The following is an 18714-nucleotide window of genomic DNA, read 5'->3' as shown; positions in this document are numbered from 1 at the left end:
CCGCTCCTGTGAAGTATCTTGGGTCACGTAAATCATGGCTTGTTTGAACGATAATGTTTCTAAGAGGAATCCAACAAAGTGGATTCCAGACGATATTCAATTATTCTTTGAAATAGTCCAAAAATATGAAATAAAGTATAATGTTTTTAATGATGGTTACTCCAACAAAATGAAGAGAGAAACGAGTATTTTGAAACTGAAAGAAGACCTTATTAATCAGGGTTTAGTTGTTCCCGACGCTGTATTTTTAAGGGCTAGAATATGGAGTATAAATAAAATACTTAAAAAAAACTTTTTAAAAAACCACGTTTTTCTTGTGGACTAAAAAGTAGAAAATAAAATACTTAAAAAAAACTTTTTAAAAAACCACGTTTTTCTTGTGGACTAAAAAGTAGAAAATAAATTATGGCTCGCCCCAAAAAACGTGTGTCGGGCAGATTTCTCTAATTGCTAGTTTTTATGATTGTATCTGAAATTGTTAGGCGAAAATAGCCTGCATGCCGAATTTCAGATCTCTAGAGCAATCAGAAGTGGGTTAATTTTCGTTGTCAATTTTAACAACAAACAAACAAACGCGAAGCTAAGCTAAGAAAAACGTTTTAAAAAGACGTACAGACTCGAGTTGTTGAAGGTGATCACACTATCCATCTTCCCATACCTCCCTCACTCGACGGCTTCTAACGACTCACTGGCGGGCGCGAACGAGAAGATAGGGGCACCTTATACTCTCCTCGTGTGTACAGGCTTACTAGCCGGATAGTCACCAAGCGACCGACACTAGCCAGATTTACTAGCCGTCTGCACTATCCCTGTGTACAAGCACCTTATATACAATCTACAGTCGTCGGGAAACGTGAGATTGTCTAATTCCCCTTTGTGAAGGAATTAGGACCAGAACTAGTGATCCAAGTGTAGCTTGAAAAATGCCATTTACGGTTGCAGAGTTAGTCCAGCCAATGGGCCCACCTCCGCTCGAACGCAATAGAACCTTGCCAAGGGATGCGACGGAAACTCGATGGAGTCTTAGAGATGTTTTTAATGTTACGGAACTAAATTGAGACGACATAGGGAAGGCCTTGCCACCGAGATGTAGGTATGGCTCCGGGATGCAGGTGAGGCGACCGGCCAAGTAGGAAGAGGAGCCAGTGCATGTTACTCGTGGCTGAGTAGCCCTCTGGACTGGCCAGTCAGTGGATCCATCTGTCGTAGAATGCACGAGGTTAGCAATCGCCGTTTGGAACATATTAAGAGTTTAAATTGTAGGCATGAGAAGAGAAGCTCGAGGCAATCAAAAGTGAACTACTATAGTAAGTGCTCGTCTGACTGGACATATTTCAACGACGTTTGAGGCAGGTTAGGTTAGGTACCTATCGTCCATAATAGTCGATACCTAATTAGCTAGGTAGCCGATGACGTGGCTCAGCGACCTATGGATAGCCATGCTTGATGAATTTCCTTGACACCCTTGGTCCAACCCCATTCACCTCGTACCCAAAGCAGACCTGGCGTACATCGCATCTGTGGGGACTACCGGACCCTCACCGTGCTGACCGTGCTCGACAGGGACCCGCAAGGTTGAACTAGCTACTAGCACAAGGTTAACCCATGAGAAGCTACATTTTTACGGATGTGGTCCGTTGTTCGCCAGTGAGGTCACTGATCTCGGTGATGTCTCGGGCATTAACCAATCACTGATAAGCGATCAAACCAGTCAACCAATCCGTCATGGGAATGACAAGATTGTTTACGTTTCTCGATATCAGTGACGTAACAAAGCTGAACTGAAAGCGGAAATCCTCTTGGTCTACTTTGTATAGTTCAACCATGGGTACCCAGTGCCACACATCTATACCATTTCAAGCAAACCTAGAATGTTAATCTATTTTTTTCTAAAATAGACTTAGTTCAGGCCTACCATCAAATTCCTATTCACCGTGACTATTTTTGCTAAACCGCAGTAACCACTCCTTTCGGTAAATATGAAGTCCTAAAAAATGTAGCTTGGACTACGGAATGCTGGTGCCACATTTTAATGCGAAATAGGTAAGTTTCTTCATTCAATGTGACTGTCTTTTTTATATTTAGATGACCTACGTGAATTTTCGTCCAGCCCTGAGCAAAATTATTGAAGTTTAGAATTCGTACTCAAAATTCTTGCTGACCATAACCTGCGTATATCTCTCTAAATGTGAATATCCAATCCACAATTGGATAGGCACGACTATAGTGGAGCGGCAGACTGTCGACAGCGGCAAACGACAATTGAGGCAAACGACAAGCACAACAGCGTTAAACTTTCATTGCTCCGCTGCGCCACGTCAGTTACGTAGCTAATTAGTAGACGTATAGATTCTATCATACATTATCTCAGTGGAACTGGTGGGAGGTGGAACACGGACCTTTTGCTTCCATTTACTGGTAAGCCACAGCAAGGAGATGCCTCAGGTGACATGCTCGCGAAGGCTTTGTTAAAAGTCCACCCGCCCCGGGTCTTATGATTGGCGCATCCTCGCACGAGCAATGTGTAGGGATAGGGAAGTAGGGCACACGGGCTGGCGTACCTTCTCCGGGGGTCTCCCTGGCCACCGGTCACGGCGCCAGTCAGAGTGTTGATCCCGCCACTCCTAATGGAGCTTTTTGTTGGCAATTATTCTTCTTTTTGGCACCCTCAGATTTCGGTGCCTTCATGGACACAATGATTGCAAGCAGCCTGTATTGAGCCGCTGGGCACTCTGTGTCCTCTACGATTTTACTCAAATTTGTTTGTTGCACTCTTGGCAAGAAGGGTACAGCAAATGCTTTGGAGGACTGCAGACACCTGAGATATTGTAGAATCCTCTGTTAGGAGGGGATAATCAAATATCTGAGTGAGCATAGTTGTTGAGCGTAGGCGTAAGAGTTAATTCTTCCAATTGAAACAACGTCAAGAGCTGAGAGAAATAAATGCCCATTCTTGAATGCGCTGGCTTCAGCCCGGAGGCCGTACTAGGTCAGCGCCAGCAATTGTTAGTGTGGCAAATTACCATAATCAGCCTGGCGGGCCCCTTCGACCTTGGAAGAGTCCAGGCCCTGTGCATGCCTTCAGTCCATGTTAAGATTTAGATCGCCATTCACTATAATGAATAGGTCCCCTTTGGTTAGGACAAGCTCTTCAATGCCAGGACAAACTCTGGTGCCCAATACCCACGCCTCGCTCACCCAGAAGTTGCCAAGCACGCCCTGCGTAACCTGAAGGGTGTCGTATTGGCAACTTTTCGGGTATGTGCCATGGTTAGACAGAAGTACTGAGACACTGTCTCTCGCATGCAAATCACCTGCTAGTGCTGCAATAGTCCGCCGTGCGGAAAGAATGCTGGAAAGGATTCCGATGGATTGCAAAAAAGAAATTCACCAATCTCTAATAATGTAATAAATGCGATATGGATTAGGAATTCCAGTTTTTTCAAAAGATGATTAAATTATACAGAAGTTTGATGGAAATTATTCTATGGAATTTAATTAATAACCTAATATTGAGCAGTTGAATATATGCTCCATAATCTGCTCATCACGACAGTGGCAACAATGGTCTGCTCATCACGACAGCATGGCTTTCTCTTCCTCAGTCCAATTTACCGAACCACGTGATCTATGAGCCAAGGTCGCCTCCGCGTGGTACTCACTTGCATGAGCCCCACGACGGTGCGTAGCAAGACCACGGGCTGATGCAAATGCCCTTTCGCACTCTGGACACAGGTCAACAGGTGCAAGGGCAGGAAAACCGTCCGCCCTGACTGCAGGGGCAGCCGTGTTATCATTCATTTTGCTGTGGAATTTCAGAGCGGACGGGCACTATCGATGTCGGATTTCAATAGAGGTGGGTGGGAGTTGCCGTGTACTTTGGCCCAGACTGAGTGATCACTTGTTCCAATACTTTGTTAGCAAAACACAGAAAGCGTGCGCAAGATACTCTTAAGACAGCTCGTGGATCCCCTTTATTACGTGGAAGCATTACATCGGACTTCAGGGGGCGGGGTTAACGGTGATTGTTAACCCCGCGCTCCCTGCTGCAGATACAGTATACCCCCTTACTGTCCACAAAGGGGGTTGCTCAACCACGAGCAACACATATTGGCTCTTCATCCTCCTACCCTAGCGCCATAAGCTCTGAAGTCAGTCGCAGTACAGGTAACCCGGTGGGACCTTGCAACCCCGGCGATCTCTCTACCCCTGCTGTTACAGGACACCTGTAACCCGGCTTCCTTCTACTTTTCCTTCCTCAATTCATATTGTTTATTAAATGCTAAGTAAGTTTTACGTGTTTCGAATTGCATCCCGTGACGAGGCCCGGTTGCGTTGGTGCGTTCACAGTAGATTCTATGGCTGAACTAACTCTAGACTAGACCATAATTGGAATTTTCCAGCTTCTCTGAACTAAGGTTGGTAGGTCTGAATTTCTTATCAGCTGTAGGTGCCGCAGTGCATCAGATGGTTAATTCAGAGTCGATACCAATTGGCTTCTTCTAGAGGAAATAAACCGAAGCGCAACGAAAGTTCTTAACTTTCGACAGGGAGTTATTTGCCTGTTACCTTGCCGTCATTAATTTCACAGCTCAAATTGGGGGAAGATGTGTAACCATTTTTACTGATAATAAACCTTAGTCCCATGCATTTCAAAAACAAACGCCTCTCAAAACTGATGAACAGCAACGTTACGTGTCGCTGATAACCGAATTTGTAACGGATATATAATAGGTAGCCAAAATGTCGTTGCAGATTGTTTAAATGCTTTTTCAATGCAACAGACAGGACGATGAAATTACGTCATTTAAAAGTAAACTTAAACCGTTTAATACTAGTAATCAAACGTTTACGTAGTAACGTATTAATCATTTCTCAGGGACACGGTTATGTCTGCAGTTGATGCGTGTGTACCTACAATTAAGCTTGGTGGTGCCAAAAAACTCTGTGGATGAACAGTACAGTTTTAGCATAGCTGAAAACAAAGGAGGAAGCATACCAGCGTTATTTATAGACTCGTAGCGATGCTGACAATAACCTATACGCAAGAGCTCGAAATCAAGCTAAAGAAAGCTGTCGCACCGCAGTAAAAACCCTAGAAAAAAAGTATTGCTAAAAATGCAAAAAATAACCCGAAAGCCTTCTTTTTGTACGCTAGCTCGAAGTGCAAGATGAAGGACGGTATTTCTGATTTGAGAGTAGATCAACGAAAGATATCCTCTGATGAGGGCAAAGCTAACGTACTTAATCATTTTTTCAGTAGCATATTCACTGAAGAGGACTTCAACAGTATTCCAGCTATTGAGGAGCGCCCAGTCGGCTCTAAATTAACAAGCTTTCAAATACAAGAAGAAGAGGTTCTCAAGCGCATTATCGCTGTAAATCCAAACAAGTCATGTGGACCAGACGGCTTCCACCCCAGATTACTCAAAGAGGTAGCAACTGTCCTAGCGGCCGAAATGACCCTCTGACGTCATTTTTTCGAAAAACTTTGAACGAAGGAATGTTGCCGGCTGACTGGAAAGAAGCTGAAGTGACACAATTGTTCAAAAAAGGTGACAAAAGCTGCCCGGGCAACTATCGCCCTGTCAGTTTGACAAGTGTCGTTTGCAAGGTAATGGAATCTGTTGTGAGGGATCGATTGATAGATCATTTGACTGCTAATAATCTCCTATCAGACTGTCAACATGGCTTTATTGCCGGGAGATCCTGCACCAAATTCTCTCTTGATCCTGCCAAGCGTTCTCTTGTCTACTCTGAACGAATGTACCCGCCTGCAGGACGAAAGGGAGCCAGTAGATGCAGTGTACCTCGATTATGCCAAGGCATTTGACAGTGTCCCACATGAGCGGCTGTTGCGTAAATTGATGTCTTTTGGAATTGAGAGTAATGTACTCAAATGGAACAGAGATTTTCTAGTAGGGAGGCGACAACGTGTCAGTATTAATGGGTCCTTATCAGACTGGGCTCCAGTGCGCAGTGGCGTGCCACAAGGAAGCGTTCTCGGGCCTGTTTTATTCGTTGCGTTTATAAAAGATCTGCCAGAAGCTGTGTCTAGCGTGTGCTCGATGTATGCTGACGACACAAAAATTTATAATACAGTGAAGAATACGGCGCAAAAAGTACAGTTGCAAGGTGATCTAGAAAGGCTGGTTGACTGGGCTGATAAGTGGCAGCTGCGTTTTAACGCTGACAAATGTAAAGTTATCAACCTTGGCAAGAATAATGAACAGCAAGATTACAGTTTGAGAAGACACGGTTGCAACGACAGAGTGATGATGCCGAAGTCTACAATGGAAAAAGATTTAGGAGTTAATATCGACAATGAGTTGAAATTTCGTAAGCATATTGAAGGTCAAGTTAATAAAGCCAATAAACGAAACTGAAATAGTCGCTCTTTCGAGTTCCTAGATGCAGAAGCGATAAAGCAGTTGTTTGTTGCTGTCGTGCGCCCGAACCTAGAGTTTGAAAACGTCGTGTGCTCACCGAAATTTGAAAAGGACAAAAATTTAGTAGATAGTGTTCAAAGACGCGCAACAAGGATAGTTCCGGGCTTGAAAGACAAGTCTTATGAGGAAAGATTAAAGATTATGAAGCTTCCAAGCCTCAGTTATCGACGTCTGCGTGGGGAACTCATTGAAGCATACAAATATACTCTTGGCTTATACAAGGTCCCAGAAGGATTACTAGAATTTGAAACAAGAGCCAACACCAGGGGCCACGGGTATAAACTAAACAACAGCGTTGGAACACATCGATGCGACAACATTTCTTCTCGCTTCAAGTCACCGACATGTGGAACAGCCTCCTTGATAGCATCGTTGACGCTCCGAGTATGAACGCCTTGAAGAACAGACTAGACGAAGCTATGCAGGAGCATATGTTTAGTCTTAAAATGCGTAGCAAATTACGGACGCAATAAGTCCAGCAGCTATCTCAATCAATCGTCAGTTATGAAAAGATCAAGTTCCAAAGGCCGGATCCTTTGTGAATCAAGTCACGAAAAGTTCAAGATCGGCAACAGGCCATGGGCCTATTTCCTGAATGCCGGCACTTCTATTCTAATCTAAACTGCCATTTGGTGCGATACATCTTTACCAGCTTCGCTGCCTATATGTGGCTAAACAGTCCCGGTTTTCAATTTTTTAATTGTTACATAGTCTTCGGCACCCTAGTATTAAATCTACCTTCAGTAAAATTATATTGAGATTTTAGTGGCCGGACATGGATAGAAACATTAGAGCTTGGGTGCGCGAATATGTCATTCTTGTCAGCAAAACAAAATTCTTAGGCATACAAAATCTAATGTTAAAACCTTTGATCAATTATCTGAAAGATTTAAAACTGTGCATGTATAAATTGTTGGTACTTTGCCTTTGGTTGTACCCGAAAATGAAATGTATCCTAGTTTTATTACCGATAATTGCCAACATGTATAGATAGATCTACAAGATGGAATGAAGCCATACCCCTTGTTGCCTTCTCTGCTTCTTCTGTATAGCCACTGCTACAGAAGAACTTTCTTCACTGCTACAGAAGAAGCTTCACTGCTTCTTCTTTAAAATTTTCAATATCTTGCTCTGGTGTACCGATAAATATTGTAACAGATAGGGTTAGACAATCTGAATTGGATCAGAAAGGGTTAGCCAATTTGAATCAGAACTGTTAAGTGAACTTTCTTCATTAGTTGGATTTGAGAGATTTCGGACGACAGCTTACCACGAACAAACTACATGGTAAAACGTGTCCATAGAATAATCAAAACGGCTATCATGGCTCGGCAATAGAATTAGTTAAACGCAGTGCCAGTTGTAGAGCTAAGCATTAAAAATTTTCCAAATGATTCAGGATTTTCCCCGCTGTTACTGTTACCGGAATATCCTCATTTTTACCCGATCCTTAAGTATCTACTGGTAATTCCATGTGCAGTAGTTACTCTATTCGTAAGTTAGCTTTACAAATGTCTAGAATTGATTTTTACTAATTGCCCGGCTGCCAAATCAACTCCACCCCAAAATTCTTCATTCTGGCTGAACTCGATGCTTCAAGTTACGTTTGGATACGGGGCGACCGAGTGAGACGTGCCTTAATTGGAAACGCCTTACACTGGTCTAGCGAACAGAGTCCTTCAACCAACCAAGAACACTACTCTCGAAGTGGACGGAAAATCACTTTCAAAAAATTAGATCAGTACTCACTGCAGTGAGTGACAGAGAGCGCATTTTCTCGTCCGTCCGCCAATCCGTGAGGTCACCGACGGACGGACATGAGCACAATAGCGCATTTTTAGCGCATTTTCTCATTTATGGAAAAATGCACTATTGTGCTCGCCATGTCCGTCTGTCTGTCTGTCTGTCCGTCCGTCCGTGACCTCAAGTTTTCGTCGACGAAAAAATGCGCTCTCTGTCACTCACTGCAGTGAGTCCTGAGTTATATATTTTTTACATAAATGAGAAAATGCGTTAAAAAGATAAAGACTTTATCTACTATTGAAACATAATATCTCAGCTCCGCTGGGTGGGGAAGTGATGTATATATGTAGCATCCTGGCTAGCAACCATCATTCTTAAATGAATCTACGGAAGAAATAGCTCGTGTTCCGCGTAAACCTTGTCAGAAAAATTTGCTCCTATGACATTTCATCACCAACTCTATAACCGAAAATAATAAAATTTGGTTCACACCCGAATAAAAAATCTAGCTTCTCCTTAATCGCTGTGTATTTTGGCAGCTTCCGATCCTGCATTAGCTATCGGTCTCTACAATCTTAATGGCAAATCTCAGAACAATTGATTGAAGTAATCGAGATGAAAGGCAAAATTTTGTTTGCAATTCTTTTAGTCTATATTTTCCCGCATTTTCTATGTCTAAAAAATTTCCGGTAAACTGCATAATTTTTAGTGTTAAGGTTTCCTGTTAAAAGTCTATGAAAAGAAAAAAATAATCTTAATCCCATGAAAAATAATATAGCTAATGTCAGCGAACTGAAGACAAAACCAGTTCAAACCCAGATTTTACACAAAACTCTATGACTATTAATTCAGAGTACGAAAAAAGATTATTTTTGCGTTTTTCAAATTGAACGTACATTTGCCAGGTACAGCAAATTTCAATATTTTATGCAATTTTTTCCTGTTTTTCCTCCAATTTTTTCCTGTTCTCCACTTTTGAATAAAATTTCAGGTCCTAATAATGTCCCGACGCGGACCTTATTAAAGTATCTTTAATATGCATCCCAATGGCTCCTATACATTTCTGGTGCCATGCAGGCTACAAACATTTATATAAACGAAAAAAAACATGCATTTATAGAAAAGTACATAATATTTTAGGTTTCTCAATTAATGTTAACAGTTTATACACTGAATTTCCTACGAAACTCAAACGACGTCAACTGATATCTCGTCTCCTAAGCTTCGTGAACTTTGACCTTCCACCTACACCCGTGAATGCGCAGAATGAAATTATGTTCACACATTTATGCTCCTTTTATGTTCACATATTTATGCTCCTTTTATGTTCACATATTTATGCTCCTTTTATGTTCACATATTTATGCTCCTTTTATGTTCACATATTTATGCTCCTTTTATGTTCACATATTTATGCTCCTTTTATGTTCACATATATATGTTCATTTTAGGCTCGCACATTTATGTTCATTTTATGTTCACACATCTATGTTCATTTTATGTTCACATATTTATGCTCATTTTATGTTCACACATTTATGTTCATTTATGTTCACATATTTATGCTCCTTTTATTTTCACATATTTATGCTCATTTTATGTTCACATATTTATGCTCATTTTATGTTCACATATTTATGTTCACAAATTCATGCACATTTAAAAATTCCATTTTCATTAAACTTGTTAAAACTTCGAAAGAAAATAAACTACTTGCGAATCTTGGTCGTTCATCCTCAATTTTTGAGGATGCAAGTACTGTCGTTAATTATAGTGCGTCAGTATATATAAAAAAATTAATAATAAATAATAAATAAATCCAGTAAAATGTCATTTGGTAAACTGCTTTTTGATATCCAAGCACCTGCAAGAAATTTCGTTCGGCTCATCGAAAAAAAAAAACAATAAGAAAATTGTTAATAAAAAGTACGCTCTGGTCTTCAATCAAACCTGTATAAATGAAGAACTTCTGCCTAACTACACTAATAAAAAAATAAGTAAACTATTGGTAATTAAACGAAAAATTGCATTGTTTTTCTTCGTAAATTATGTCTTCAATAAAATATTCTATAGACTTATTTTGCACAGAATCTTACACGAATTATACACAAATGACACACTTTATATTTCAGATTTAAATTCATCGCAATAAAAATACATTGGGTTTACTTGATTCTTTTTACAAATAAATTTCCATTGAACAATGAATTACTACTGTACTTGCCTCCTACTTTCAATTCTCTGATTTATATTCATAGCCATAAAAATACGTTGTTTTTACAACACTTCTCTTTAACTTCACTTCTTGTTTGTTTGTCTGTTACAAATCTTGTAATCGATATTTAACACACTTCTACCTGTCCAATCGATCTGAAATTTTGCACACTTGCGTAAAGTCGGAGACAATGCATGAATCAATTGACAGAATAAATAATTTTGAAAATTTTGAAAAAAAAATTATTCTAAAAATAAAATTGAAAAATTAATTTTTTTAAACTTGATAATAAAATTAGAAATTCATTGTCCATGTGCAACATCAGAGACACTGGATTCTTTAGAAGTGCTGTATTTAAAAAGTAATTTTTAAACGCATATTATTTAGTAATCAGTCATTGTAGTGAACAATTTCCATTTGTACACATTACGCACTGTAATTGGGGCCTATTCATCACAGAGGTTTTGCAAAAAATTGTTATGGAATAATTTCTTCTTGAGGGTGTAATTATATATTGAGTGTATACTTATATATTGAGGCCATACTTATATATTGAGAGTATAATTATGTATTGAGGCCATACTTATATATTGAGGGTATACTTATAAACTGAGGGTATACTTATATATTGAGGGTATACTTATAAATTGAGTGTAGAATAGAATAGGATAGAAGTGTCGGCACTGAAGAAATAGGCCCATGGCCTGTTGCCGATTCTTGAACTTTTCGAGACTTGATTCACAAGGGATCCGGCCTTTGGAACCCGATCTTTCTATAGCTGACGATTGATTGAGATAGCTGCTGGACTTATTGCCTGGTCCGTAATTTGCTAGGCATTTTAAGACTGAACATATGCTCCTGCATAGCTTCGTCTAGTCTGTTCCTTTTAAGACTGAACATATGCTCCTGCATAGCTTCGTCTGTTTATGGTATTATTGAGGGTATACTTATATGTTTATGGTATTATTGAGGGTATAGTTATATATTGAAGGTATACTTGCGGCAGACATACAATATGTACAACCTCTTTGTGTTCAAAGCCATGTTGCGAGAGCAGTTTCCCGACGCTGCGATGATGTCACCTACAAGTTATATGCATAGCAGGCACCCACGTGTCCTATATCATGCTATATGATGCTTTATATTACGTTTTTATATTAATGATGATGTAATATGTGATGCTGTAATATTAATGTAATATATTAATAGTATTAGATTATATTAATGTAATATATATTAATGTAATATATTAATGTAGTATATGCATGATACTTTATACGCTCACTATATTACGTATACGTGATCCTGCAGTGACTTTGATCCTTTGTTGTGCATCGTGACTGAGTCGACGCCTGTCTTATATGCATGATGTGAACGCCTGTCTTATATGCATGATGTGAACGCCTGTCTTATATGCATGATGTGAACGCCTGTCTTATATGGATGATTTGAACGCGAGACACTACTATGATAATAATAATAATGATATATTCAACCTAAGTGATGACGTGACTGTCATAAAAATAAAATTTTTTCATTAACATCGGTTACCGGTTATTTCTACGATTGAAAAAACAGTTTTTCAATTTTACCCGAATAATCTGAAACGAAATACGGAATTAATTTTTTTTATTTACATCGGTTACCATCCGTGATTGTGTTTATCTGAAGCAACTCTTACGAACAAACGAGCATCACGATAAAGTTCTGACAGACTGGCCTATACTTCTAAAAAAAGTTAAGAGATCGTAAGTTCATCAGCCAATCATTGACGGCCTCTCAAGCAAAATCCACCAATCATAGACAAGAAAATAGAGCGTAAGTACTTACGTTCACTTAGCCAGTTTTGAAAGTATGGCCCCCTGGTTGGTGCATTTGTTACCACAAGCCTTAACCATAACTATAGAAAAACTACGTTAAGGAAAATTATAACCAAAAGATTAATATCCTAATATCTTATGTTTGCATTGGATATGAATCTTATTTTGATAGGACCTTTTCAAAAGCCGTAGTGATTCATCTCCTGATAATTAAAATACTTCATCGTGCCTTTAGCCTCACTCAGAGGAATTAGAGGAACTTTGTCCAAATACCGATGCACCTTTTGTCCTCTGTCGGTCATCCTCACCCAGACAAAACGTCGTATCAAAGATACGTAGAGAGTATTTCATTATTCGGACAACATGACCTAATCATTTACCCGAGTGTAGGTTTAGCGTTAACTCCCGACACCCCTAAAAACCTTGATATAAATGCAAGAACGAGAAAAAGTCATAAAAAACCTAAAAACGTAGTAAAAAGAAATAAGTTAGGACGTATTGACATACAATATAATGAGATTAATTTGTAGGTATTGACGCGGGATAAAGATTACTAGAACAATACAAATTATTGAAGGAAACAAGCAAGCTGGGTAAAGAAAATTAAGTATGAACGTTTTAACATAAAATAAAATGAGATTAATTTGTAAGTATTGACGCGGGATAAAGATTACTAGAACAAATTATTGAAGGAAACAAGCAAGCAAGATTACAGACGAGCCATGCGTGGGCGCCGGGCGTGGAAGCTTCTTCACGTGTCGATTGTTTCGCCAGGATTCATGGTTTACTTATCTATTCATAGTTTAACTACGTGTTTATCCCTGCAAATCAGATTAAAATAATTTCCTGTATTTTAAAAAAACATATAAAATAAAAAGTTTCATATGTAGAAATTCAGTCATCTAATCGTATATTTTTAACAGAATTGTAAATTGTGTGCAAAATGAAATCAATGCAACCAATTCAGCGTAATAATTAGGGTAATATTTTTACACCACTCATCAGCTGCAGTCGATCTTAGTCCATATATAGTTGAAGTGATCCATTGCGATGAATAATCAAACGTATTGATATATAAGTTATAGATAAAAAAAATCTGAATATATAAAATAATTAAACAGAACTGCGCCGTCAAATGTTCGTAAGCGATCTTATTTATAACTGGGAAGCTAAATCTGCAAATTCTGTGTAACTATATTTTCCTTTTATTCACGATCACAAAAACAGGATAAAATACATGAATTATACCACAGGTTGTTAGTTCTGTTTCCCACGTTGTAAGGATATACTATTAAATTATTAATATACTACTAATAAAAGTGCGCAGTAGTTTAGCCCTGAAACTGAAATTTTGCGCGGGAGGAGAGCGGCTGATTTGAGTCTTCGGGGTCCGCAATTCTAGAACAGCGCTCAGTAGTGATATGAGTCTGGTGAGGTGAGGATGTGTGTAGCCGAGTAGCGTTTGTCTCTGCCACTGACTACTAGAGGTGGGTTTATCTTGCTGTTATTGGCTGAAAAGTTTTATATATTAACCTGATGTTATTCACAGTTATTTATTTTTACTATTTCTCTACTATACTTGTTAAAAATTACGATTTTTACGTAGAAACCCACTGTTTGAACTAACTAGAAATACTATTCCAGCTGGAGTAAGATTTCTGGATCGGCTCTATCGATTTTTGCGGGCAGGCTTCTAAGAGCTCATGTTCACCGTGTCGGACGGTCCCTAGCCCAGCTGAAATGCTTTAATCTTATCATGGCGACTCGATGTCTTATGTAAATGTGGATGGGGTGCTAAACCTCTCCGGCATACTTCAGTGAATTTTATTGAGCGCCTGTAGATTCGAGTTTTCAATGAAAACTTGAAACGTCGACTTGGGAACCCGAACGCAGGCAAGGAGTCGAGGGACTATAATAAAAACACTTCTTAAATCATATTGTTTCGTTTAACGTTTTTCTTACTCTTAAAAACACTTATTTAATTAACTATTGTTTTATTTATTTCTCTTTACGTTACGGAGTAACAAATTTGCTAAAAATTTATACTTTTTGGGCAACGAAGTTGGTAAAAGTATAATTTGTAACACTGAGAAGTATAAATAAGTTTCCGACTGGAAAGAAGTTGCATGTATTTGAATTTATTTGCTACAACGCTATTAAAAATATACTTTCGTTGCTCAATCTTGATGTTTTGGAACTCCGCCGTTCAAAATATTTCGCCGTTCGAAATTTTGAATTCGAAACTGCGCCGTTCAATAAATTTATCGCAAATTTTGTGTTTAGCTTGATCCCTCGATTATCAAAGCTATACGTTTGTGAAAAAGGTTATAATTCATTTTCAATGTTAACCATTCCTCCTACAACATTGTAGATGTTACGCACCGCCCTATATATGTTGCTTTCCCTATAATGACGGTTATATGTTATACCACCAGTCCGCCCTATATATGTTGCTTTCCCTATAATAGCGGTTATATATGTTGCTTTCCCTATAATGACGGTTATATGTTATAATAACCAGTCCGCCCTATATGTATAGATGTTGCTTACCAAGCCTGCAGTGTTCATCATAGGCTATAAGGTAGTATACGCTCCATTTAAGTTTATGTTACAAAAATATATTGTATGGACATTTTACCTATCAATCCGAAATGTAACTTGTAAGTAGCTTTTCAGAATTTAAAGCTTATTAAAATTTTCGGTCTCCTCTTCTGAACCAGCTTGTAACAGGAATTTGTTTTTATTTAAACAATTGACATTAATCACATGGAAACTTAATTACATTAATTTTCCGTCTCTCATCCAGTTCGGTTTTCCAATGCAATGTTTTTTTTTCATTAGTATATATAGAATCAAGGCCAACATAGTTCACGAACTTCGCCTTGTCTCTCCCCTTCAGTTTCAATCTATGTAATTTGTACAGTACCTCATAAGCTTCCATCTCGTCTAGATGTTAATTTGGTTGAAACAGCTCTGTATGTATCTTTTATTAACAAACCTAGCAATTTCTTGGAAATTTTGAGACTAGAGACGACATTGTTTGCTAAACGTTAAATAGTCGGTTATACTTTTTATATAGTTAATAGTTTCGACGTCCCTTGCTCAGGTGCATATTTTTTTCTAAATCTATATTTATGTAGCATTTTTTATTTCTATATCCCATGCTCAAGTGCACCTTTTATATTTATGTCCCAGTCTATGGATTATTTTTATTCTGAAATGCCAGTACGCGAAGATAAGGAGACAGATTAATGTTTGACAAAAGACAAGCACTTCTCGGACATCTTAATTACTTCAGGGCTTATCTATCCTGACATCAGATTGGATCGCTATGGTCGGGACCGTACCTATTTTACGATAACATCTTAATTGGAGCCTTCTTTGATCGCTGCACTTCTTGAAATTAATGGTTTTCTGGCATGGCCTAGAAGATTTACTTCTTTATATCATTAATTTCTTAAAAATATTGCTAACATTTTGTATAAATCTTCAAGATGTAAATTTTTTCTACAAGGCAAAATCGCCGGTCCCGTATTCTAGAACGGGCGACCTGATTTCGAACTGAACTCCCGAATGTATTAATTTAAAATACTATTTGGTGTGAAATATAGTGAATGTCTCTGAGTGCTAAAATCTTTTTCTGCATCGTTCCCTCTAAGTAACCGTGCTCTTTGGAAGCACAATTTAAAGTAAGGAGGCACACAACACAATATTTGGTCAGACGATAAATATAAATAAAATAAATAAATTTAATTATAAATATGAATAAAATAAATGAATAGGCAAATTTTTTCCTCGCTTTAGGTTTTTGATAGAATGGTCAAATTTCGGTACTATTTGGAACTATATCGGAATTTCATGTGCAGCAAATACGAATGTTTATTCTGAACATCAGCTTGAAATTGAAACACGATTTTCATCTCACGAGACCAGAACGTTAAAATTATGTTACTATTTAACTATTTTGGAATTATGTGCGTCAAATGAGAAGTTCCATTGTCAAACATCAAATTAAATTTTATACACGATTTTCATGTAGGTACTCCAGAAACATCTTGCTGCTTGCTTGCTCCCGGAACATTTCATTGCCCCCAAACCTTTTCTATATTTTTAAATATAATTTTATATTGAATAAAATTATTTCTTTTCGTGTTGGATGCTCTGTGCAATTTCGACAACTTGCGTCGTAGGTAGAAGACTAGAACTGCCCTTCTAGTCTTTCTATATTTTCTATATTTATATTTTTTTATATTTTAATATTATTTATTTTAATATATTTATTTTATCAACTTGCTGGTATCAAGCCTGCAGTAATTGCTCTACTTTGTAACCAATGCCAGCCAGGAAAGTTCAAACTGATGGTATTGGTCCAAACTTCCCTGCATTTATAATGACATATTTGTTCCACTTGAACTATGTAGGGATATCCATGCATTTAAACGACATCGTCGCGGCTGTTGAAACTTCAAGGACGTTTGAAAAATTTAAATGTTATTAACAGTCTCAAAATCGGCGACAAAAGATCAACTCGGCATTCTCAACCATTGTTTGTCACTTTCACCGACCTCTAATAGTCAATAGTTACTGATCTTGAGTGTTGTATATGACGTGCAACTGAGTTTATGGGGTTTGCTAGCAATATTTAGTTAGTAATGCGTAACTCTATGCCGTTTCATTATTTTTTCTTTTAATAAGATATGTTGGAAGATTTAAAAGATTTAAGATTTGATTTAAAAGAAAAACTCCTGACTGACTCATTCCTGGCATAGTATTCCTCCTGTTCGTGAGGTATCCCCTCCTTTCTTAATATTATAATATCAATATTATAATATTATTCCTGTCAATAATGTAGTGACGGTATTTTACAAAAATAAAATACTTAAAAATACTTTTTAAAAAACACGTTTTTCATGTGGACTAAAAAGTAGAAAATAAATTATGGCTCGTCCCAAAAAACGTGGGTCGGGCTGTACGTTCACCATCAAATTTCCAAAATTCGTGTGTTGTGTGCTTTTCGCTTTAATCATAAATCTGCCCGACCCACGTTTTTTGGGACGAGCCATAATTTATTTTCTACTTTTTAGTCCACATGAAAAACGTGTTTTTTAAAAAGTATTTTTAAGTATTTTATTTTCTACTTTTTAGTCCACAAGAAAAACGTGGTTTTTTAAAAAGTTTTTTCAAGTATTTTATTTTCTACTTTTTAGTCCACAAGAAAAACGATTAGGACTTGATTAAGTATGACTTGAGGTACGTATCGATGATACGCAGCGTTAGCGCCTGCTCGTCTATAACGTGAGCGCCCGCACGTCATACTATATATATATACTATATATATACTTTACTCAATTAAACAAATTTCGGTCTCTAATTACTAGTTTTTATGATTGTATCTGAAATTGTTAGGCGAAAATAGCCTGCATGCCGAATTTCAGATCTCTAGAACAATCAGAAGTGGGCTAATTTTCGTTGCCAATGTTAACAACAAACAAACAAACAAACAAACAAATAAACAAACAAACAAATAAACGCGAAGCTAAGCTAAGAAAAACGTATTAAAAATACCTTCTATTCATTGCCCTCCATATTGCTGGCTTTGAAGGTGAGATCTAGAGCGAGTGCGTGGATGTCGCCGCTCCATCCTTGCATGTTTTAAAGAGACCCTACCGGCTGCTTGGGTCTAGTAGACCCTCCCGGCAGCTTGGGTCTCGCAGATCCTCCCGGCAGCTTGGGTCTTGCAGACCCTACCGTCAGCTTGGGTCTAGCAGACCCTCCCGGCTGCTTGGGTCTAGTAGACCCTCCCGGCTGCTTGGGTCTCGCAGATCCTCACGGCTGCTTGGGTCTCGCAGACCCTACCGGCTGCTTGGGTCTAGCAGACCCTCCCGGCAGCTTGGGTCTCGCAGACCCTCCCGGCAGCTTGGGCCTCGCAGACCCTCCCGTCAGCTTGGGTCTCGCAGACCCTCCCGGCAGCTTGGGTCTAGTAGACCTTCCCGGCAGCTTGGGTCTCGTAGACCCTCCCGGCAGCTTGGGTCTCGTAGACCCTCCCGGCAGCTTGAGTCTAGTAGACCTTCCCGGCAGTTTGGGTCTCGTAGACCCTCCCGGCAGCTTGGGTCTCGTAGACCCTCCCGGCTGCTTGGGTCTAGCAGACCCTCCCGTCAGCTAGGGTCTCGTAGACCCTACCGTCAGTTTGGGTCTCGTAGACCCTACCGGCAGCTTGGGTCTAGCAGACCCTCCCGGCTGCTTGGGTCTCGTAGACCCTCCCGTCAGCTAGGGTCTCGTAGACCCTCCCGTCAGCTTGGGTCTCGCAGACCCTTCCCGGCAGCTTGGGTCTCGCAGACCCTCCCGGCACCTTGGGTCTCGCAGACCCTTCCCGGCAGCTTGGGTCTCGCAGACCCTCCCGGCAGCTTGGGTCTCGCAGACCCTCCCGGCAGCTTGGGTCTCGTAGATCCTCCCGGCAGCTTGGGTCTCGTAGACCCTCCCGGCAGCT

General features: G+C 39.2%; 1 protein-coding gene across 1 annotated transcript; it reads left to right on the top strand.

The window, feature by feature from the left end:
• The first annotated feature begins 1106 nt into the window (after positions 1 to 1106).
• LOC125178260 (collagen alpha-1(VIII) chain-like) lies at positions 1107 to 18390 on the top strand. Its single transcript, XM_047881598.1, has 4 exons — positions 1107 to 1112; positions 3142 to 3258; positions 4053 to 4228; positions 17886 to 18390. The coding sequence occupies exons 1-4, from the start codon at positions 1107 to 1109 to the stop codon at positions 18388 to 18390; spliced, it is 804 nt and encodes a 267-aa protein (XP_047737554.1).
• Positions 18391 to 18714: the final 324 nt, after the last annotated feature.

Source organism: Hyalella azteca, unplaced genomic scaffold, assembly GCF_000764305.2.
Source record: "Hyalella azteca isolate HAZT.00-mixed unplaced genomic scaffold, Hazt_2.0.2 contig8360, whole genome shotgun sequence".
NCBI classification, from domain to species: Eukaryota; Metazoa; Arthropoda; class Malacostraca; order Amphipoda; family Hyalellidae; genus Hyalella; species Hyalella azteca.
Note: the sequence above shows the minus strand (reverse complement) of the source record. Positions and strands in the feature narration are given on the sequence as shown.